The sequence below is a fragment of the Lipotes vexillifer genome, unplaced genomic scaffold (genome assembly GCF_000442215.2).
Source record: "Lipotes vexillifer unplaced genomic scaffold, Lipotes_vexillifer_v1.1 scaffold49, whole genome shotgun sequence".
In the NCBI taxonomy this organism is placed as follows: domain Eukaryota; kingdom Metazoa; phylum Chordata; class Mammalia; order Artiodactyla; family Lipotidae; genus Lipotes; species Lipotes vexillifer.
In genome coordinates this window covers 4,298,725-4,321,821 of record NW_006790551.1, presented here as the reverse complement: position 1 = coordinate 4,321,821, position 23,097 = coordinate 4,298,725, and the positions used below count along the sequence as shown (strand labels likewise).

General features: G+C 37.6%; 1 protein-coding gene across 4 annotated transcripts in view; it reads left to right on the top strand.

The window, feature by feature from the left end:
* PPP3CA (protein phosphatase 3 catalytic subunit alpha) overlaps positions 1 to 23,097 on the top strand; it is a 299,920-nt gene that overhangs the window by 235,054 nt on the left and 41,769 nt on the right. For all 4 annotated transcript variants that reach the window (XM_007463806.1, XM_007463808.1, XM_007463807.1 and 1 more), the window contains 2 exons: positions 9,271 to 9,348; positions 11,752 to 11,846. In XM_007463806.1, the coding sequence (XP_007463868.1) occupies positions 9,271 to 9,348; positions 11,752 to 11,846 (173 nt within the window). The remainder of the gene's footprint in view (positions 1 to 9,270; positions 9,349 to 11,751; positions 11,847 to 23,097) is intronic.

Here is a 23,097-nt window from a genome sequence, read left to right as displayed (position 1 = left end):
ATGAACTGTAGGGAAAAAATCCAGTGCCAGCCTTGATTTTCTTTTTTCTTCAATTATGTCATCACTTAAAATTATTTTTACCAGTTTTCATAACTTAAATGAGAAAAACAAAGTCAAATTGATCAATTAAATTATTTTCAAGTTATTCTTAAATTTTCTTAAGTTCATTGGACTTTCTGAATAAATTAAAATTAGCAGCAACCCAGTATATAGGTGCCATAGTAAATTTATTCTTAACACTTTGACAAGCCATGTTGACAAAATTTTTATAGTAATGTTTCTATTTGCAAATGTATGGAGATTTGGAAACATTACCACCCCCAATAACATTTCAGAGCACTTCAGGAAGAAATGAACAACGCAGTTGGGTTTTTGCATATCCTCACGATTTTCCTGACATCTTAGTTACCTCAATTTTAGCCTACTGCATTTTATTACCCCCAGTTGCACTAGGTTCCCTTATCAGACATATAGTTTGATGTGAAAGTGGCCAAAATGAAAGTGCAAAAGAGATTATGGAGAAGTTGAGAATTTAAGTTCTAGAGTACATAGTCTTTTTTAAAAAAAAAAAAAACCTGAAAAATCATACCTGATGTTCACTGAAGTTTACACTCAATTCCTGCCCTGGCAGCCAAGCTAATGACCAGGCTGGAAGAACTCTGTAAAATGCATCCAACCACATATCTTTCATCTCTAGAGTAAGCAGATATCATCCTTCTGCATAACATTGATCAGAGTTTATTCTGGAACATTTTGGTGGAAAATTTTGTTCCATACATTGTTTCCCTTATGGGGAAAAAAGTTCCCTTTTCTTTATCTGTTGATGTGATTGAGAAATTGAAGCTTGCGAACAGAAAGTCTTGTACACTATAAAGCATCATTCAAAGAATGTTTTTTGTTTTAAATATTAAGAAAGAGGTTTGTTCCAAGCTTATTTATCAGAAAGTTTACAATTCATTTCTATGTTTTGGAAATTTTGGCTAAAATTAAGAGTCATAGTACAGTATTTCTGAAAAGCCTAAAGTTTCTTTTCAGTAATTAGTTAATTGGAGAGTAGTCTTTTATTAAAGACATTCCAACTTTTAGTGAAAAGTTGTATTGTTGAAATATATCAAAGCCAAGTGTTCAATTTTTCAAATCTGGTGTCAAATCCCTAATTATACCAGGAATGTTTAAATTACTTATTTGATACCACTGAGTTGTGCTTCAATAATACAATATCAAATAAAATATATATCTCTTGATTTCGATATTAAGCCATATTGCATTAATCTTTTTTTAATTCATAGTATAACATTCCTCTATTAGTTTTCTGAGTCAGCTGTTCAAATATATTCTAAATAAAGTCCTGTACTGAACTTGTATAAAGTTATGGTATTTTTTTGTTTTGTGAATATAGACACAGATGTGTTTACATCAGACATAAAGTCCATCAACTAGTTAGTGGGAGGATTATGCATGTTTTCACACTTTTGTTCCCACCAAAATTATTATTTAACTCCTCTCATTAGAGGTTCTTAAGAGATAATGATCGCTAGCCATGAGAAATGCTGACTGTCAAAATCTACAGCCTATGTACTCTGAGAAATGGCAGAGCAGTGTGGATTGTTTTATCTGAAGAGAAAAATGACTCACACATTCTCCTAGAGCTTTTTGATTCTTTTGTCTTTAGTGTCATCTTGAAGGTGTCAAGCCACCTCTGTGGTCATGGTTTATAAAGCTGATCTAGAGGGGCACAAAGGAACAATAAAATTGGTAAAAGAACTTGGTGACAATTACCTGTTTGAGTTATTGGCAGTTAGTTTGATCCACAACTCCCAGTTTTATTCCACATGTGTCTGTAGAGTTTGTATATTTAATTTGCTATGCCACCCTATCCATGATCTAATGTATTATCTGGGCCATGATTTAAATAAAATGAAGTTATACGGGCTTCCCTGGTGGCGCTGTGGCTGAGAGTCCGCCTGCCGATGCAGGGGACACAGGTTGGTGCCCCTGTCCGGGAAGATCCCACATGCCGCGGAGCAGCTGGGCCCGTGAGCCATGGCCGCTGAGCCTGCGCGTCCGGAGCCTGTGCTCCGCAGCGGGAGAGGCCACAGCAGTGAGAGGCCCGCGTACCGCAAAAAAAAAAAAAAAAAGAAGTTATACAGATAGATGCATCTGTAAGAGTTTGCCAATGCTGCTCATGAGTTATAGAAGACAGTCCATGTAACAGAGAGGAAGGAAAATCCACAAGAACTCTGCTTCTGCCCCAGTGCTACCATCATCTTTAGAACCTTAGACCAGAGTTTGCATACTCAGTGCCTATAATGTTCAAGTAACTAAGATGCTTGAAGCAGCCACGCACTAGAGTATAAAGGTTCGTGAGGATCGTGACAAATCAGAGGTAAAATTTCATTTTCATGGAGACCAAATGAAACTGTCAACCAGATTTGGTGCTTTGGGTTGTTTACCTTGGAGGCATCCTGTAAGCTTTGTGTTCTAGGTATAGCTTGCTTCAGAAGAAGTGAGTTAAACCGGCCATTTTAAAGTTCCTCTATATGCTGAGATTTGTAGAATATCTTGACGGTCACTTAAAACGTGTTTTTGAAGCTACGAATGGCAGCTCACTCAAATCACTACTGGTCTCTTAATCACAGATCAACGGCCTTTCTTCTGTTCACAAGCAACCCAACTTCTCTTCTACAGTTGACACTCTTGTCCACCCCTTCCACCTTGAAATGCTCTGGTTCCTTTTTCCGCATATCCTGATTCTCCTCTGACTTATCAGGCAGATCCCTGACTCTTCTCCTGCCTCTTTCTTTGTCTTCCTCCTGCTCTTGACATTTTTCTTCACACTGTTCCCAGGAACCTCATCTATTCCCTTAGCTTCACTGTAAACTTTGAACTCTGTGGTTAGATTACCAGATCTATGTCTGGTCCCTTTGTCGCTTTATCTCTCCTGAGCTCGAATTCTCTATGCCTAGTTTTCTGCTGGGATTTTTATCTTAAATGTTCCGTTGTCACCTTATCCTGAACTCACCTTGCCTGAAAAGGTTTATTATTTACCTTCCCACTTGCTTAATTCCCACTGGAGATTTCTCCTGGTTTTTGTTTCTATTAACAGTTCATTTTCCCAGTCACACAGACTAGCAAATACCTTTGCTTTTTCTTCTTGTGCTGAAATCACCACCAGCCAGTCATCACGTCTTATTGACCCTTTCTTTAAAATATAACCAGCATCTAGACCATCCTGCCTTCCCTCCCTCCCACTCTGAGTTCAAGACCTTCATTTTTAGCCTGTCGAAATCACACCTGATTTCACAGCACCTTCCTATCCCCTCCCCTCAATTCACACTGTTCCATTCATGGGTAACCTTTTGAGAATTCATTCATTCATTCAATTATTTAACAAATATTAGCTGAGCACCTACTATATATGCCTTCCGTAAGGTTTTACAGGTACTCAAAGTCCCTGCCTTTGAGGGAATGACAGTCTAGTGGCAGAGACCAATAAATAGAAACTGATAAATTGCAAGGTGAGTAGTTCTGTGATAAATGTGGAGGTTATCTCTCTCTCACACACACAAGGATGAATGGGGTTTAAGGGACTACTCATGGTGGAAATGTTATTAGACCTGAGTGTTAAAGGATGAGTAGAACATACCCAACCAGAATCAGTGGGGGAGGCTCTTCAAGGCAGGGAAGTGGTGAAAAATATGAGGAAGATAAAAACCCTGGGAATTCTAGAAAGATGACTACCCAAATGGTCTCACTTTACCCCCAGTCCCAAATTACAGGTAGCTGCTTTGGTATACACTAAAGCTGAACCTTCATATAACTAAGCTATTCTACTCCTACTTTTATATCCACTAGAAATGTGTACACATGTGTGCCAAAAGACATGTACAAGATTGTTCATAGCAGCAGTATTCATAATAGCCAAGAAATGGAAACAACCCAAATGTCTGTTTAGTAGAATGAATAATAAAGTGTAGTATATTTATGCAGCTATATACAGCAAATGAGAATGAGAAAAACTGCACAGAACAACATGGATGAATGTCACAAGTATAATGATGAGTGGAAGAAACCAGATACTAAAGAGTGCGTACTGGGTGATTTCATTGAAATAAGAGTACAGCATTAGAGAAACCAAGTCTATGAGGTTAAAAGCCAGGATGGTGTTTACCCTTAGTGAGGAGGTGGTGGTGACTCGAAGGACATATGAGGAGTTCAGGTAATGTTCTTTGTCTTGATCTCAGTGCTAGTTACAAAGGTGTCCACTTGTAATCGTCTGATTGGTGCAACTTTCTGTAAAGATGTTATACTTCAGTTAAAAGTTTGCCTTAAATAAAAATTGCTCACTGCTCTTGAGGCAGCTGGCAGCCGAGGACTTGAGCTCTGGTGAAGTTCTGGCGGGAAGAGTTGGAGCCCTTCCAGACTTGATCCCTAGTGGGCAAAATGAAATTAGTTTGGAGAACCTGGGGGAAAGAAAAAACACAGCAAGTCCTAGGAAAAGATAGGCCTGACAGCATCCGGGCAGTGCCAGGATACCCCAGGGCTAAGAACCCATTGCTAGGCCCCAAGAAGCAGAGGAGGAGCTGGGCAGGGGGGCGAGTCCTCAATACTACCAGGCTGAGAGTGGGTGAGGCACCAAGGAGGCGGGTGGAGGCTTTCTCTTGGTCCACTGGCAAGGGATTGCAGGCTGCCTGCCTCCGCTTCGCTGGAGCCAATGAGGGAAGGAAACCCTTTGCATCTCGCACCTGCATAACTGCCCCTGTTGAGGCTCCTCCAACAGTTGTGTGTGAGCTTCAGTAAGCTGACAAATTGCTGCTGAGCATTTAGAATATGAAGGCAAATAAAACAGTGTCTGTCTCTTAAGGCATTCGCTATTACTGGAGAGCAGATGTATAAACATAAATTACACTACAGTGTGACAAGCAATGTATTAGATTCATATGTTACGGGAACATGGTGGATGTAGCAATTTTATGCACCTCAGGGTGAGGTAGGTTTGAAGGGAAGGGTTCACAAATGATAATTTAGCTAAGGCTTCGCAGAAGAGTGGGCCTTTGCAGAGGAACAAACAAACTCAGGGAAAGTATATGCAAAGGCATAGAAGCATAAAAAGGCATTTTAATAATGCCTGCTGGCTATTATCATGGTTAAAGCATCTGAAATCTACAAGATTTATTTCAAGGTCTAAAATAGAGTTTATTATAGCAAGAAACAAAAATAATAAGAGAAGCAATAGAATGAGTCTAATAATAGCTGTTCGCTCTAATGCCCAGCCGCTTTTTCTATCATTTCTCACATTTTTGTCTTTTCTACTTTCTTTACCTTTGTTCATGCTCAGTCTCCTCCCTATTCCTCTCCTTCCTTCGGCGGAATTTAACCCCTTGCCTGTCTGCTAATCCCCATAAGTTATTGCCTCTAAGGTCTAACACAAGTCGTAACTAATAAATGGAACAGCTACTGCCTTAATCTGGGGTTGCTGACTCACGTTCTGTGGCGCATTCTTACCTCCGCACTGTGGTAGTGAGGAGACAAATAGGAGTGGCTGAATGTCTACTGCCATGGGCCAGGCACTGCGCTAGGACATCTACATATATTGCTACTTCATTTAATCTTCATCTCAATTCTATGAAATAAATAATACAGTCTGCATTTTTGCAAATGGGGTAATTCAGACTCAAAGAAGTGGAATAAGAACCCAAATCTAAGGATCCTTACTATTCCATGGAAATTTCCACCTCCCTTTCTACTCAGAGAAGTTGCATTTTCTAGTGCTTAAGGAATAATCATAGTCCAATAGGAAAAAACCCAACATTTTCAAAGACTACAATAGCTTCTTTCCCAAACACAGCAACGCATGCTGGTAAATGAATATCACAAAGCTGAAAGCATCACTGGCCTTTACCAATCCTTGAAGCAAGTGTCGTTAGAAGACATGTTCAGGACATAGGGTTAAAAAAAAACTGTTCCAGCAGAATCACTCAAAGAGTTAGATTGTGCCTGACAAGGGTACCCCTGTGGAGGGGGATGAGTGGGGCTGAGATTCAGCTCGCCTTCTGCTCAGAAAGCCATGGCCCCGGCTTGAGCTGATCAGCCTGGAGGAGGAAAGCCTCTTTTTTCTTGGTGGGCCCAGAAGTGTCACCTTATTAATGAAAAGAGAAAGGAAAAAAGAAAAACTACTACAAGATAGATATTTTTCGCAAAGATTTCCTCAGACTCACATGCTTTCTTTTTTGCTTTATAATTTCTCTACAAAACTTTACTATTTTATCTTTAATGTAGTTTTTTTAATTTAAAAAAATATGTTTTACCTTGGTACCTAGATTATATCTTCAGGACAGAAACCATGCCTTGCACTTATCATACCACCCCTCCCTGTGTCTCATAACAAATGGAAAGAAAATCACCAATTAGTGTTTGATAAGTTATCGGTGAATGAATGATTTTCCAACTCTCTCTACGGTGTTAAGGTGTTCTGAACTCTGCTTTTCCTACCATTCTACGTGTATCTGTTTTAATGCTTTTCAGCTGAACACTTTGTGGTTTATCATCATTTCCATTAAAAAGCATAAAAGTGTTGTAGAGGGTTTTTTCCTAATATTGTTCAAGAAATTATTATTTAGAAAAATGTTTGTAGTTCTTAGAAAGTTTGAGTATTTGAGTATGCACGCTTTTACACATCTAAAAATCGTCTTCAAAATGAATTCGCTGCAAGTAATCAAGTGTTCCTCACTTAAAGCTATTAACCTAGCAAATTAACGTGGCTATAGGTTAATTTTATTTTCTTCAGATTTCCATTAAATATAAGATGTGTATTTCCATGGGGGAAAACTTACCTTAAACACATAAGGGTATCAAATTTAGCATGAAGAAAATATATTAAAATTGTGTTTTCATAAGACTAGGTAACTTCTTCCACAAGGAAAAAAATAGATAAAAAAGAGCAACCAAGCCATTTGCACAAGGGAAAAAGTGACAAACATAGACAAACAACCTCTGTCTTACGGTGGTACAACAAGGCAGTAGTGTCTTTCTAAAGAAGCATTTTGAGGGCACAAGAAATGTAAGTACACTGCTTAAAGAGATAGGGAAGGAACATTTATTGAGCGCCTCCGCTACTCTGTCACCCTTTGGCTGGGCATCTTGTAGCTAATATGTACCAAGCAAATGCGCTACTTTTGAAGACCAACCAGTGTCTCTGAAATTAAGGTCTCTTTTGTTGACACATTGATCTGGAAAAGTGATATACTCACCTTTTCCCAAAGTAAAACAGAAGTCTTTGACGGCACATGTTGGCCAACTCTTGATCTAGGTACCATGTGGACACGTTTCCATGTAGACACGCTGGGTGGGCCATCTCCTCCAATTTGTGGATCATGCTAATGTTCATCAGTTAGGTGGTTTATTTATTGGGATGACCTGGGAACACTAGGAAGGGAAGGCGGCACGGGTGTCTCCTATTGCTCTCTCCCTAGCAAATTGCTAGAATATTCTAGAAGACACATGTGCGCACGCGCGCGCACACACACACACACACACGTGTGCACATGTTGCACATGCACAAAGATTATTTTTGATTTCAGATCCCACTTTTGCCAAAGAACTGAATCCTTTTTATAATCAGTATCTCTACAGTGATATGGCATCTTAATGGTATTTTTTTCCTCTTAATCAGAGAATTCTTACAAAATCTGTAGCATAGAAATGATTTTCATCTTCTTTTTTTTTTAATTATTTGAGTGACATATATTATTATTTCCCCAAAGAGCTATTTTTATAATTGTGAATTGTTTCCTATAGTATATGTAGTTTAGGTTCTAGTGAATATCTGTAGCTTGTTTATATTTAAACAAGCATTGGTTTGCTGTCTCTTGATTTGAACTATCTAAAATTTATTCATTTTTATGATATACATTTTTCTCATTAAAAATTCTTGGAGCAGAGATAAAGTGATTGCAAAAGGTCTTTCAGGTTAGTTTGTAATTTGAATTTCATTTTTAATGAAGTTTTCATCTTTGGTTTTGAGACTTTCTTAACAGACAAAATCATATTGATTGTATATTTGATATTTTTATTAAGTCACAGGAAACAATGTCTTAAGATAAAGTTCTGTTGGTCACATTTACAGTACACATTTTTAAATCTTGTGGATTTCATAATTCTGTTTAGATTTTGAATTATATAATCAGTTGATGTACCCATAAAGAAGTTGACAGTTTGACTTTTCAGAAGACTTACTCTCTCCCACTCCCTAGCTCAGTCCTTTCTGTCAAGCTCTCAAGCAGGCACCCAAATACAAATAATGCTATATTTGAGAAAATTGGGATTTATACTTTAAATTCCACTCTCATGTTATATTTATGCTTCCATTCACTTTGTGTTTAGATGTAGACTTAATAATATTGATTTTCTCTATGAGTTGGATACTTTTCTAGTGTCGTTATATAATGACAGCATTCTTTTTCCAATTCACACACCTCCAGCCCTTTAAAAGTACAGCTATAGGGCTTCCCTGGTGGCGCAGTGGTTGAGAGTCCACCTGCCAATGCAGGGGACATGGGTTCACGCCCCGGTCTGGGAAGATCCCACATGCCGCGGAGCGGCTGGGCCCGTGAGCCATGGTCGCTGAGCCTGCGCATCCGGAGCCTGTGCTCCGCAACAGGAGAGGCCACAACAGTGAGAGGCCCGCGTACCAAAAAAAAAAAAAAAAAAGTACAGCTATAGTGAATTCCCTGGTGGTCCAGTGGTTAGGACTCAGCGCTTCCACTGCAGAGGGCCTGAGTTCAAACCCTGGTCAGGGAACTAAGATCTCTCAAGCCACGTGGTGCGGCCTAAATAAATAAATAAATAAATAAATAAATAAATAAGTACAGCTATAGGCAGATGCAAACTATTATAATGGAATGGATAAACAACAAGGTCTTACTATATAGCACAGGAAACTATATTCAATATACTGTGATAAATCATAATGGAAAAAAATTAAAAATAATGTACATATGTATGTATAACTGAATCACTTTGATGGACAGCATACATTAACACAATATTATAAGTCAACTATACTTCAGAAAAAAAAAAAAAAGTATAGCTATAGGTACTTTTTCTGCCACAGGGGAAAACCTGTCCTTAGAACCAAGAGGCTTGTTTCATGAATGATGTATGTTTGATTATAATTGATCCAATCACATAAATCTGGATGTTATAGATAAATGTGCTACTCTTGATGATTTCATAACAGATACTTTTCTCTTTTCTTTTTGTCTCTGGCAGTTACCCGGCTGTATGTGAATTCTTACAGCACAATAACTTGTTATCTATACTCCGAGCCCATGAAGCACAAGACGCAGGGTGAGCAGTTTTGTGGGTTTATGAAAACCATGGATTGCCCTTTGTCAGTCCCTCATATGCTCGGCAGTGGAGGTTCCATTTGCCAAGGTCTCTCCCTGAAGGAATTAGACCTAAAAATTGCCTTCTGGTAACACAGATATGGCAGGGTCCTGGGGAATAAGTAGTTGCAGATGTGCTGTAAAGTCCCCTTTAAAGTCCTTTCATTTTTAGCTTGAAGAGGTAGAATTTTCACCTGGCTGTCTTAAGCACTGTGAGGCCACCTCCTTTTATTTCTTTCAATTCCCGCTCTTACCGTTGTCCCATAAGTGAGTAAATTGCCAGCTACTTTTCAGTCTTGGTTGGCAATGTGGATGAGAATTACACATACGTATTTAATAGGTATTGCATGTTGTACTCTTGTTTAAAGAATATCATTCCTGATCCCAAGTTTTAAAGGGCAAAAACAAGAGACATTCAAATGATGGGGAAAATCCTATATTCTAACTAACAAATGCATAACATGATTTTGTAATATCTGGTAAATTTTAAAAATGTAAACTGATTCTAAGGATTTAGAAATCTAAAAAATATCAGATATGCACTTTGATGGTACATTAAATCTACCTTTGGGAGACAGGCATAGGGAGAAATAAGCATAATTAATTCTAGGATTTGAAGTCCAATACCCTTCCCAGTAAGCTCCACTGAAAGGCATTGTTTTGCCTTCAAAAGCTTAAGCTCATTCCTTCATATTCTAAGTTTTCTGAAAAGGAGGAACATTTATTTTTATAATCTGTGTACTGAAATTGGGAATTCAGATGCCTGTATTCTGAAGTAAGCCCATACCTGTGACGATTCTGAATCAAGGCAGATCCTGTTGTTTTCAAAATTAGCTTTTTTCAAGCAATCAATCAGCAAGTATGAACTGATCCAATATTGTGTGCTCAGTGCTCTTGTAGCTGATGTTCGCAGTAACCTATTGATATACCCAGCCAATCAGGTCCTCAGATAATTTTGTTCACTTTTCAGGGCAGTGGTGTCACCATTGCTTTTTGGCTGACTGTCCCAACTGAACATGTTAAGCAGATTTATCTTAATCCCATGATAGACCTGAAATCCATCTGCTTATTTGAAAACAGGTTAAGTGTGTCGATTAAAATCAACAAGTATATTTGTTTAAAATGAGCAGTTGACTGTTTCATTGGGGAAAGTTGAGATTATGTCATCCAGATTCTTTGTTTTTATTTGTTGTCAAGTAGGCATAATCGGCCACAGTTTATAAAGTCAAGGTACTAGGATTAAGAGTGTCACTGTCTTTTCCATTCTGATTTTTTCCCCCAACAAAGCTCAGTTCCATAAGCAGAATAAATACTTCTAGGATATTTCAAAAGATTTTTAAGGGGGTATTTTCTCTTGGGAAAAGTAGTATCAAAATATTTGTAAAATTATAAATTTTAAGGTGGTTATTTAATCTATCTAAAGGTACTATTTGAGGCCTGTTTAGAACCCAGCTAAATTAGGCATGATTAGTCTGCCAGAAATAACTGACGCAGAAGAACCAAGGAATGATAAAATTTTGTTTTGCACTTTAGGAATTTTTCTAAACTAATATTCCTGAAATCTGTCACATAGAAGTCATGAGATACGTTTTCACCTTGATGGAGAAGAACCGAATATCCTGTATTTTTTGATTTGAAGACTAGAGTCCTATTTTTGTCTCAGTGAAAGAAAAGTAACTGGATTGTTAATTTATTTCCAAAGATCTTGCAGAGGTTTCATTACTGATTGATTAAATATTTCCCTGCTGAGACAATAATCTTTGACCTATGGACACCAGAAGAGATTGGTAATAAATAAAATTCTAAAATAGAAACAATTTCAGCTCGTAAAACCATAGATTTAACCAGACATTCTATGAAAAGCAAATCACTTGGTCTAGGCAAAATGGATTTATATAACCATAACAGAATATTGTTACAAATAGAATAATCAGCCTGGTTATTAGTGGTAAAGTTTTGTATATTGCTCTGCTTATTTAATCTATTTATGTTAAAAATATTGGCAAACTTCTGGAAAACATGGTAGGTACAGGTATCTGTATACAAAAAGTAGCCTTTGTCCTCTCTGTTGAACATGGAAATGAATTCTGATTTTTCACTGAATTCCACTCTCCCCCAGGTCTGCTAAACTTAGAAAAGACCTATTTTGAAATTGTACATATGACTGTGTGTCTCCATTGTCACCCCCAAAATGAATTGATGTCTGTGTATAACACACTTCAGAGAGAAAATTTTTAGTGCCTCCATAATTGAATTCTCTTTGAATAGTAAAACTTAACTTTAATTTTCTATTTCTAAATGTCTATTTTGATATCATCTTTTTTCCATACTTAGCCTTGTTTTGACTTGTATTTATTGTTTTTAGGTACCGCATGTACAGGAAAAGCCAAACAACAGGCTTCCCTTCTCTCATTACAATTTTTTCAGCACCAAATTACTTAGATGTATACAATAACAAAGGTGAGTGTTTTCAAATCCCTCTTGGAGTTTTGTATAGTATGTGTAATAACTAAGTTCTCTTTTGGTCTGGTTTTAATTAAGCATTTTTAGTCATTCTTTTTCTCCTTACTTTTTCATTTATTATTTGATGCAGATTTTGTGATTATCTTCAAAGTTCCAGATTCAGTTGGTCAGAGGTGGGAGCCCAGGCACTGTTAATTTTTAATTGTTCTCTAGGAGATTCTAATGTAAAGTAGCTACTGCTATGATAGGTATAGGCTTTAAAAGAAAGAATAATTGAGAGAAATCCAAAATCATGCTTCTTAAGAAGGATAGGGATTTAAATAAGAATAGTGTGACTGCACATGTAAAGGATTGTGAAAAATAAGCAGAAAGAAGCTATAGCTTGAAATTCAAATTCAGATTTCATCTGTTGAGCACCTACCATGAGTCAGACCTTGTGATAGGTATGTATTCATTTATTTTTTAAAAATTGAATTAAACTTTAAAATAAATATCATTTGCCTCCCAGAGTGAGTCTCTATGGTAATTGCCTTGCCCAAGGTCACTCAGTTAGGTAGTGATGAACTGGCATCAAACCGACATCATCTAGTCCAGCATCCTGTACTTTCTTTCTGCAACGCTGTACCTGTGTCCCAAAAGAGACCAGGAAAGGAGAGGGCATTATTTACTGACTAGAGAAGAGAGGGGGAGTGGGGGCCACATTGTTTTCTTTCATAAAGGTAATCTCTTTATGAAAGGAAATGATGTGAGGTGTTAGAGGTGTGGCAGAATGAATGAGAAAGTGTGAAACAGTCATTAACCCTCATTGGCATTGGTCTGGATAGTATATATGCAGCATTTCTGAGTGTGGCTTTCTGAGATTAAGAGAAATAAAACAGAAAGAAACCAATCAAATAATACATGTGAGGTCAAATATAGGCCAGAAGAGGCAGGAAAAGACAGCCTTATCTCTGAGCCAGTCTGAAAACTCCTGGAATTGGGAGCCATTCCCATGCCTCTGCGAGTTGTGAGAGGCAGCTTCCTGTCCTAGGCTGGTGTCCAGGATGCCTTCCCAGGCACCTGCTTGGTGTCCTCCGTCCTTATGAATAGGTTGTTACCTTCGTTTCAAGCCTGCATTCCACTTTCCCCTTGGGAAGTGGGTCTCTCCCTTTGCCTGTACCCTGATCTCCTGCTTCTCACTTTCCCACCTCCTGCTGAGGCCTGGACTCTAAGATCTTCTGGATCTGTCAGGGATTCTGCTCCAAAGGGCAAACCACATGTCACACTTCCCGATCTCTACCTCTCCCCAGAGGAATCTGCGCTGTCCTACAGATACAGTATCTGACTGTCCAACCCCTGTCCCCATGGCTCAGAGAGTGACCCCTGCTGGCTGGAGTTTGCTCTAGCTGCACCATCTGTTTCGTTGCCATTTTGACTCTGGGGGACCCTCCCCTGTGGCCTTGGGGCATGGTTATCAGTAGACACAAAGAGTTTCTGCCACAACCATGGATGGCAGCATGTGAGGGATAGTTGTCCCCCTTTTCTTATTGCCTAGTTCCTAGAAAAGAACCTGCCCTTGGTTCTCTGTGGCAAGCAGCATGCAAAATCAAGTAAAACATGTTCTCTGCATATCAAGTGCTTATCAACTAGTTGACAGAGCAAGACATCTGGATGATTTCATAAAAATGTAAGACAGTGTCATTAAGTAAAACCAAGAGAGTCACATACTAAGTACATTCGACAAGGGGTGATTTTTCTAGAATGGTCAGAGAAGGTCTTATTTCAGATAAAATATGATCTGGACATGGAAGAATGGTTAACGTTTGATTAGACAGAGGAAAAAATAAAGTGAAGGCAAGTGTTTTTGCAACTTTTTTATTTTTAAGCAGCAAAGACTTTTTTTTTTTTTTTCATCTCCAAACAAAATCTCAATCTTGAAGCCTCTTGTGTAAAATCAATAAGTAGTTCCCTTTGGTTGGATAAGGCTTCTCCATCTTGTCCCCAAAATTCCCCTTGGTACCTACAAGAAATGCAAGAACTCAGTAGGTTGTTTTGCATGTCCCACCGTGATCCTGTTATTTACCAAAAGTATATAATTTATGAGCACTTATGTTTTTCTTGTTTTATGGCATTAAACACCTAGTGAAGGCAGTGCCCAAATGAATAATTTTCTTGACAGAGACTGATTACTAAGTAGCATGTACTATACTTACAAGTTTTTTAAAAATTAAAAAAAAAAAAACCCTCAAAACAGGAAAAAAAAAAAAAAACGGAGAGAAAGAGAAAATTGAGATTTTAACTCCATGAAAACAGGTCTAGCCTTTTTCCATCCATCACAATGCTAGGCAATGCAGTTTTGCTTGAGACCAGTAGAGATTTCTTGAATAAGATGTGCATTGCTTCTTTGTCTGTGGGTCTGATTTAACAAGGCAGGAACTTAAAAAACAATAGACATCAGTGCATTGCTATCTTTGAGGTTCTGTGCTTCTTTCACTCTGCCTTTAGGGCAGATCACAAATCTCTCGGGGAGGGGACAGAAGCATTTCATTTTGGGAACCTTTTCATAAAAGAAAAAATTCTCCTGAGAGAAGAAGATAAACTGATAGGAAGAAGAACGATATATTCTTCAGTTTGAGCACAATTTCAAAAGACTTTTCTGTAAAATCTCTGAAGCACTTTCAAGCTATTACGCTAGCACTGTGTACAGTATGTGGGACTGGGAGTTCACTGCTGAAGGGAGGATGACTGTATTAGAATAAAATAAATGTTAACGAGAACTTTAAAAGCCAGTGCAATAAAACTGGGTTGCAAGCACCTTCAAAACACAATCAGTGGAAAGAAACAGCCATGAAGAATCTCTGAGTTAACCATTTGATTCTTAGAAAACAGATGACCATCAAGGCCTCTGGGATTATAACCTAGTAGTTAGAGTGTGATTTGATTTTTTAAATTCCTGCGAATTAAGGAAGCAGTAATAGCTCTCTGGCAAAATGAAAGAAAAAGAAAAAAAATAGGTTTATTCTGCCATCTTTTTTTTTAATTGGAGTACATTTGATTTACAATGTTGTGTTAGTTTCAGGTGTACAGCAAAGTGATTCAGTTATACATATACATATGTATTCTTTTTCAGATTCTTTTCCCTTATAGGTTATTATAAAATGTAAAATAATTATTATAAATTATTATAAAATATTGGTTAGCGTTCCCTGTGCTATACAGTAGGTCCTTGTTGGTTATCTATTATATATATATATAGTAGTGTGTATCTGTTAATCCCAAACTCCTAATTTATCCCTCCCCCCTTCCCCCCTTTAGTAACCATAAGTTTGTTTTCTATGTCTGTGAGTCTAGTCTGCCGTCTTAAAAACCGATAATAGTCATATGATCAGCTTAATGTTTAAATGTCCAGTCGTTCGGATTAGCAGTTCATACTTGCCTGCAATGAAAAGCAGCTTTGAGGACTGTACATGTCCCATCCCCTATGTCAATCCCCATCTCCTATGTTAATCCATTCAGTTCTTATCCTTTCCAGTCTGCATTAACACAGACAAACAACTTGCCCCTCTTCCTGCTTCGGTTTCCTCACTCTGACAAATCCTGCTTACTCCTGTAAGATGCCAGGGCCAAAGATGTAGCTCTGAATCCCAGCTCTGCCGTGAAACAACTAACTCATCTAAAATTATTGACATACAGTGACATCTCTGTAAAACGAGAAAAAAAAAATTTTGTGTGAATAATAGATGAAATTACTTTGAAACAAAACGTTGTGCACTATTAAGATATTATCATCATTGAATATTTTATATTGCTCTAATTATGCCATGTGTCCGTGTGGGGCTTCCCAGAAGCTGGCAGAATACTCTTCCTCTTCAGCTTCATAGCTATAATTTTACTTTATGGGTCAGTCTACCTTCGTGACCGATCTTTCTGCTTCCCTCTGCATGAACCCTGTTCTGCTCATCGCGCTGAACAACTTTTGGCTTTCCTTTTCGCCACATCTTGCCCACCCACTTCTTTTCATCTATATCTAGAATACTTGTCTTGCTCTTCTCTGCCCATGTAAATGGACTACACCCCCTCCGGTCTGTCTGTTGGTAGTTCTCCTCTTAACGCCTGCAATACCAATCATTTACCCTCGTACTTAGCATTTACTTTTGTTTGTAGTTAGCTTTTCCGTGCATTCCTATAACTCCCCAATCAGATTATAGTTTGAATCAGGGGCTTTTGGGTACACATTGTAAAGCCAAGTAGCATGCCTTTTACATGGTAGGCAGCCAATACATGCATTGAGCAAAGCATTTTCTTTCTGGGAATTAATAGCAAGACAGTGCTCAAAAGTATCCTATCGGTGTTGACCCTCAGAGCTTTATCTGTCTTTAAATTACTGCTGTAACCAGTGTTGATTTCCCAGTTGGAGTTAAACTTTTGCAGAGTACTTAGCACCTTTGAATTGTTTTTCTCCTGTGAAGCTGTAGCCCAAGGGAAAAGCGATTTCACAATTATCCAGATACACCAAACAGAAGAAAAATGCAGTAATGACATGTTGCTACTGGTGCTGCTGCTTCTTCAAAATAATTTTCCATCTGTGAAAGTGACTTCAACCTCATCCACTCACCAACGTAGCAAACCTATATTGAGAACTTACTATATACCAAGTAGCACGTGAGGTGCTGAGGATATAAAATAAACAAGACAGACATGGTCTTTTTTTCTAGTGGGGTTTATAATCTAGTAGTGTGATAGGCGTTAAAGAATTTCACCAATAATTATTTAAATATATTTGCAAAATCCTACAAAGAAAAGAGCGGTATGAAAGGAGAGTGGAAATAAGCTGGTGGCAACCAAAAAAGCTTAACTGAGAAAGTGACATGTAAGCTCTCTTAGAGTGAAATCTCTCAGTGCTGAAAAACACAATGGCAGATTTAAACTCTGCTTTAAACAATTCGGTTTGGCCGAAAACTATAATAAACCTCTTTTAAAAAGTGTTTTAAACCTTCATGTAAACAGTTAAGTCCTTTGTCTCTCTAATGATTATAACTGTGCTTCAAAAATATCTAAAGTAAATTGTAGTAGGTTTCCATGTGGTGCCAGTTCTCGATAGTTCAGATGAGTTGTCATATGGATAGGTGAGAGGCTAGATGGATGGATGTATGCTACAGATGTAGAGAAATATAAATATGTATACCAGGGGTATACAACTCAGTTCTAAGAAAATCTACTGACAGTAAAATTAAGTAATTAAGTAAAATGTATTAAATGAAATGTATTTTGGAGTTGAGAGGAAAATCTAAATGACAACCAAACTAATACAGTGATCAAGACCAAAGATTAAAATGACAACCAGGAAAGAAATCAATTCAATGTTAAAGTAAGTTAAGGAAGAGAAGTTGAAAATCAGGTTTCAAGGATGGACAGGAAAAGCATTGTTTACAAGAATTTTGAGATTTTTTTTTGGCAAAAGTCTACACTTTTTGATAGAAAAAAACATATTATGATGTTTTGGACTTTTAAACTAGACAGCTTGATAGATTTAATTATAAAAAGCATTTTAGTCTTACCAAAACTTGCAATTTCAACATCCTCAGATATTTCCCAATCAAAAAATAGACAGGGCCTTCAGGAAGATACCATTTATAAATTAAAAGATAATGTCTGACTTGGCAGGAAAATACCATCGTAAGGGAGGATTGAATTGTTAATATAGTGAACCCAGGTAGGAATCTGATTGGCAGTTGTGATGTGAACTCCAGGAGCAAATGCAGCATATCTGAAGCCAACTGGCCTTGAAGCCCCACCTTCCAGCAAGAGCTCTCAGAGCTCAGTGACACACCATTGACACAGCATGGTGTTGCCAGACCTTACAATCTCATACCCTGCTGCACTGCAGCCCTTTCACACTGGGAGCTTGTTTCACCATTCAGGAATAACTTCCACAAACTTAGAGATAACTGGAACCTGCCAGGTTCGGGAGCCAAATAGAACCAGCTAGATTCCATCTTTGTCCTGCGTGGAGGAGGGAAAGGGGCAGGGGGAGTCTCTGGAAGGGAGTAGCATCAGTGCCCAGGCAACCCTCAGTAGCACCTCTGCCTCTTTCTCTACAGCATGTTTAAAAGTTTACTTCCCTGCAAAGACACCCGCGTTTTATAACGAGGGGCCATTTCCGTAGAGTCTGAGGCTGTCTTCAGCATGGGCATAACCTTTATCATTAACATATCCCTTTTTAAAGCATTTTTGGGGTATTTGCAACCGTAGCCATAAATGTGATCACTAGTTGCTTTACAAATTGGATAAAATTAACCTAGAGACTTTGCCCAATGGCAACAGTTTCCCCAACCCTTACTTTATTCCTCTATCATCTCAAATCTAAAGGTCTTCTTAATTGCTCTTGAGCAACTGTTTGGCCAGTTCACTTATTTCAATATAGAAAATGTAGATACTTAATCTTTCACTTCAGATTGTATTTACATTTAGATAAACTATAAAAATACCATCTATGGACTGAATGTTTGTGTTCCCCCTTCCCCCAAATTCATTATGTTGAGACTCTAACCCCCAATGTGATGTATTTCGAGGTGCCACCTTTGGGAAATAATTACTGTTAGATTAGGTCATGGCTGGGGCATTGTGATGGGATTAATTATAAAGATAGGAGGAAACAGAGGATCTCTCTCTGCATGCACCAAGGAAGGCTACGTGAGGACAAGACCAGCCAGAGGGCCCTCACCAAGAACCTGACCCTGCTGGCACTCTGATCTGGACTTCCAGCCTCCAGAACTGTGAGAAATAAATGTTTGTTGTTTAAGTCAAAAAAAAAAAAAAAAAAGAAAAGAAAAGAAACAAAGAAAATGTAAATACATATTCATGGTAGCATTTTGTTATTTGATATTTGCTAACAAATGCTAAAGCAAAAGCAAACAATAAGTAAGATACACCCCCATGAAAAAATAGTCATTTATTTATTTATTTGATAAACATTTTTATTTTTTAGCCCAATGAGTATTGGTAGGATTACACACACCAGGAAGATAATTTCTTAATAATGGTTATTAAACCTAGGACAATCTACCAAGAAATAGTATGGAATATAAGAATCTATGAAGGAGTAAAGCAGAAACCATGAACAAAACTCTTAGTATTAACTCCTTTTATTATCAGTATGAGACGGTAAAAAAGAAATTTAGGTAGACTTTTAAAGGTCAAGAGAACTTGAAGTTAGAAGGTTTTGATTGGTTTTCAGAGAAATCACCTCTCTGAGATAGATAAATGGATAAAATTAACTGCAGAGAGGTTTCAGTAGAATGTCCCCTTTACGCTGCCTTTTATAACCAGCGTTCTTCAATATGTGCAATTCATCTGTGGTTGTGATTTCCTATACCTATAACAAGAATAATAACTAATATTTATTGAGCATTTACCATTGCCAGACAGTGCTCTACATTTCCATTCCGTGAATAAATGCATTTAATCTTTCAAGCACTCTATGAACTACATTATAATCTTGATTTTATTGATGAAAAACCGGGACACAGAGGAATTACATACTTTCCCCAAGGTTCATGCAAGCTGGTCAGGGAATGGCACCGAGATTGAAGCTCCGCAGTCTGACTCCAGGGCCCACGGGTTAACCTCCTTCTGTGCTCTTGTGCATCAGCTTTGTTATGTGAAAGCTTTCAGGGCAGCGTTTGCACTGATCCCCTATTCAACTCAGGGGTTCATTGTGTTTAGGTGACTATTTTTCAATAAGAAAGGAAAAGCTTTTGAAATGAAGAGTCATTTGTTATCACTTTTAAATTACATGAGTGTTTTACATCCAAATACATACATTATTAAAAGATTAGAGTATCTTTTGTACTAGTCTGAAATAAATGTCTCCCTTGAAAAGATACTCCCCAAAGCACTTATGCTTTTGCTTTTGTTTATTCAGCTCTGCTGTGAAAGTGTCATTGCTGGAGGCCGCTTTCTAAATAGATTAGTTTTACTCCAGTAATCACCTTGCTTACATTTAAACATTTAATTAATGGGGCAGAAGGTGAAATAGAAAATAGAAAACCTATCAAGATTGAATATTTAGGGATTACTTTCCCTATATATTTTAATTGAATTAAGCTACGTATAATCTATGTATCTTTAACAAATGGCCTTGATTTCTTTTTTTTTTTACATCTTTATTGGAGTATAGTTGCTTTACAATGGTGTGTTAGTTTCTGCTTTATGACAAAGTGAATCAGTTATACACATACATATGTTCCCATATCTCTTCCCTCTTGCCTCTCCCTCCCTCACACCCTCGCTATCCCACCCCTCCAGGCGGTCACAAAGCACCGAGCTGATCTCCCTGTGCTATGCTGCTTCCCACTAGCTATCTACCTTACGTTTGGTAGTGTGTATATGTCCATGCCTCTCTCTGGCTTTGTCACAGCTTGATTTCTTAACCATCACCACTACAGGATTGTAAATTTCAGCAGTTAAGTAATTGTGGAGCTTCAACAACGTAAGCACTCTATGGCAGTGGGTGCGATAATCCTCGCTTTTCACAGAGCTCTGCCCATAAAATCAGATCACAGTGTTCTGTGAACCCTTCCTTGGGGATGAAGACAGGACCTCTAGCAACCTGAGTCCTCCATCCAGATTCCTTATCAGTGCTCTTCTGCTGCCCCTTGGACGGGACCATTTAAGGCTTACATCTTGTGCTACATTCCATTTTCTGACAGATGGTTAGAGGATTCTTACCCTGGACTGAAACCAACTTCTCTAGAAATACAGTTGTCAATAAGGCATTTAACAGGAGGAAAAACAAGAAATATATATTTATTTGTGTGTGTGTGTGTATGTATGTGTGTATATATATATATATATATATATATATATACACACACACACACACAGACACATAACATATATGAAACGTTAAAGATGTGAATCAGTGGATTATCCCTTGCTATTCATTATCTAGAGGTTCTAGACCTGCAAGACACTCAGTGACATTACTTCCACGAAAAAAAGTAGGTATCAAGTGTATAGGCTTATATTAACTCAGTGCCAAGGATATCTTGGAGATAGCAACCTAGAACCATTGCAAGCTGCAGCTTAAGGCTTGATACCAAGTACAAGGTGAAAGTGCATACAGACACTGAAACAGATACTGATATAGGCACTACTTTTCAAAGTACCTCCCACCAAGGTACACTTACCCTTGTTATGCATTTGGAGCTGATAAGTATCAGCTGTATTGAATGAGAGCCAGGCATGGGCACAGTGTTTCCTATGTCCATGCCTTCTCCCCCAGTAGTTTAAAGCTTCAGGTGAATCCTTCTCATTTAGTCTAGGGTTGATTAAGCCTTATTTTAACATTATAATAGTACAGATTAGAACTTAAAGGAACCATACCAGCTCAAACTGATAAGGAACTCAAAACTGCCGACGACTCCTTCTTGTTGACTTAGCAAAAAATACTTAATGGTAGAAATTCAAATTCTCTATGTGAAATTGTAATGTTAGAAATGATTCACAGTGTTTGACTGGACTTGGGCTAATCCCAAGGATCAATTTTTGGCCCAAATTCTCTGGATCCTGGTATGTCGATGTGACACATTAAGTGGGAATTGTAAAATGGCAAAACTATTAAAAATAGATAGCCATTCTTTCCTCAAGGAATTTGAAACTGAGGCATTATACTTTACATTTTTCAGGTGCCAAAATTTTATCTGATTGTATATATTATAAATATTAATTCCATATATTATTTTATTTGATCTTCATATTTTGAAGATGACCTAATTCTTCCTATTTTACAAGTTTGAAAGGTATGACTCAAATAAGGAGAAATGTTTGCCAAAGCTCACATAGTTACTATGTGACAGAAACAATATTATTTCCACTCTTATCTATTTTAGAATCTTACAATTTTAAAACAGCCTCTGAAGTGACATATTACCTTTTTCCCAAATTCTTTCAAGCACCCTTCAGACTTCTGTTCATATGTGGTTAGTTACATTTTTAGTGTCCTGACAAGTTACATGTTTTATGTTTTTAAATTTTTCTTTATTTTCTCCTTTTTTTGCCTGCCTGCCTTCTTTCTTTCCTTCCTCTCTTTCTCCATCTTGTCTTTCTTTTCTCTAGATCATTAGATCTTTAGATCTAATTAGATCTTTTCTTCAGCCAACACTGTTGAGCATCAGCTATGTGCCAGGTATGGTACAAAGCACAGTAAAAGAAAAAAAGAAGAGAGATCTATGCCTTCTTCATTCCTTCTATCATTTGCCTTCCATTTACTTTACTCAAAATTCTGTATTTGAATAATACCTCATTCAGAATTTACTAATGCAGTATTAAGAAGGGAAACACATAACACACACTCATGCATACATACACACACACACACACACACATAACCATAAGATTGGCTCAGATAATAGATAGATCTAGTACAGTCACCTTCCTTCATGTAAGACAATATCATCCACATTTATGTAGGAGACTTGTGACAAAGTTAAAGAAGGTGTTATAGGTGCCATGAAAGAGGCATGTACAAGGTAAGAGGAGGAACAAAGGTTAGATGTGGGCGTAAAAGGATTATATACAGAAACACGTGAAACACACACACGTGTATTTCAATAAGTACGAAATCATTAGCTCATACCTTCAAGAAAATTATATATAACTACTATTTGTATCCAGTAATACTAAGATATTTCAGGTTGGTTGAAATTCAGTCATTATGTAGAAGTTACTGAGCATGTGCCTGTGAAGTACACTCTGATAAGTACTGAATGGAGCAATTTAAACATTAAATTTCTCAAGAAACCCATACTGAAAAATATCATTATGACAGAATTACCTGAAAATTACCTATAAATTGAAGACTTGAAATCCATCTTCATAAATGCCTTGAACACTTACTTTGAGCCTAACCTTATGAGCCATAGAGTAAAAGTGAGTTACAAGTGTAGCCCTTGCTCACCAAATACAGTAACCCTCATGAATTGGTAAATTTCCTTTGACCTAGGTCATGCCCTTTACCTAGGTCACTAATCATAAAAAAAGGAATCTTCTTAAAACAGAATCCATCAGGCAAGTATAGGACATTGAGAAGAAAAAAAAAGGAAACAGGAGTGAGAAGTCAAATTTCTGAATGGAAGGAATCGTAGAGATTGTGTTTATAGATGCTATAACATGTACTACAATAACTGTGCATATATGTGAATGTACATATATACCTTCTCAAGTTTTTAAACGAAACATGTACCCTCCCCAAAGTAATCTTTATGGG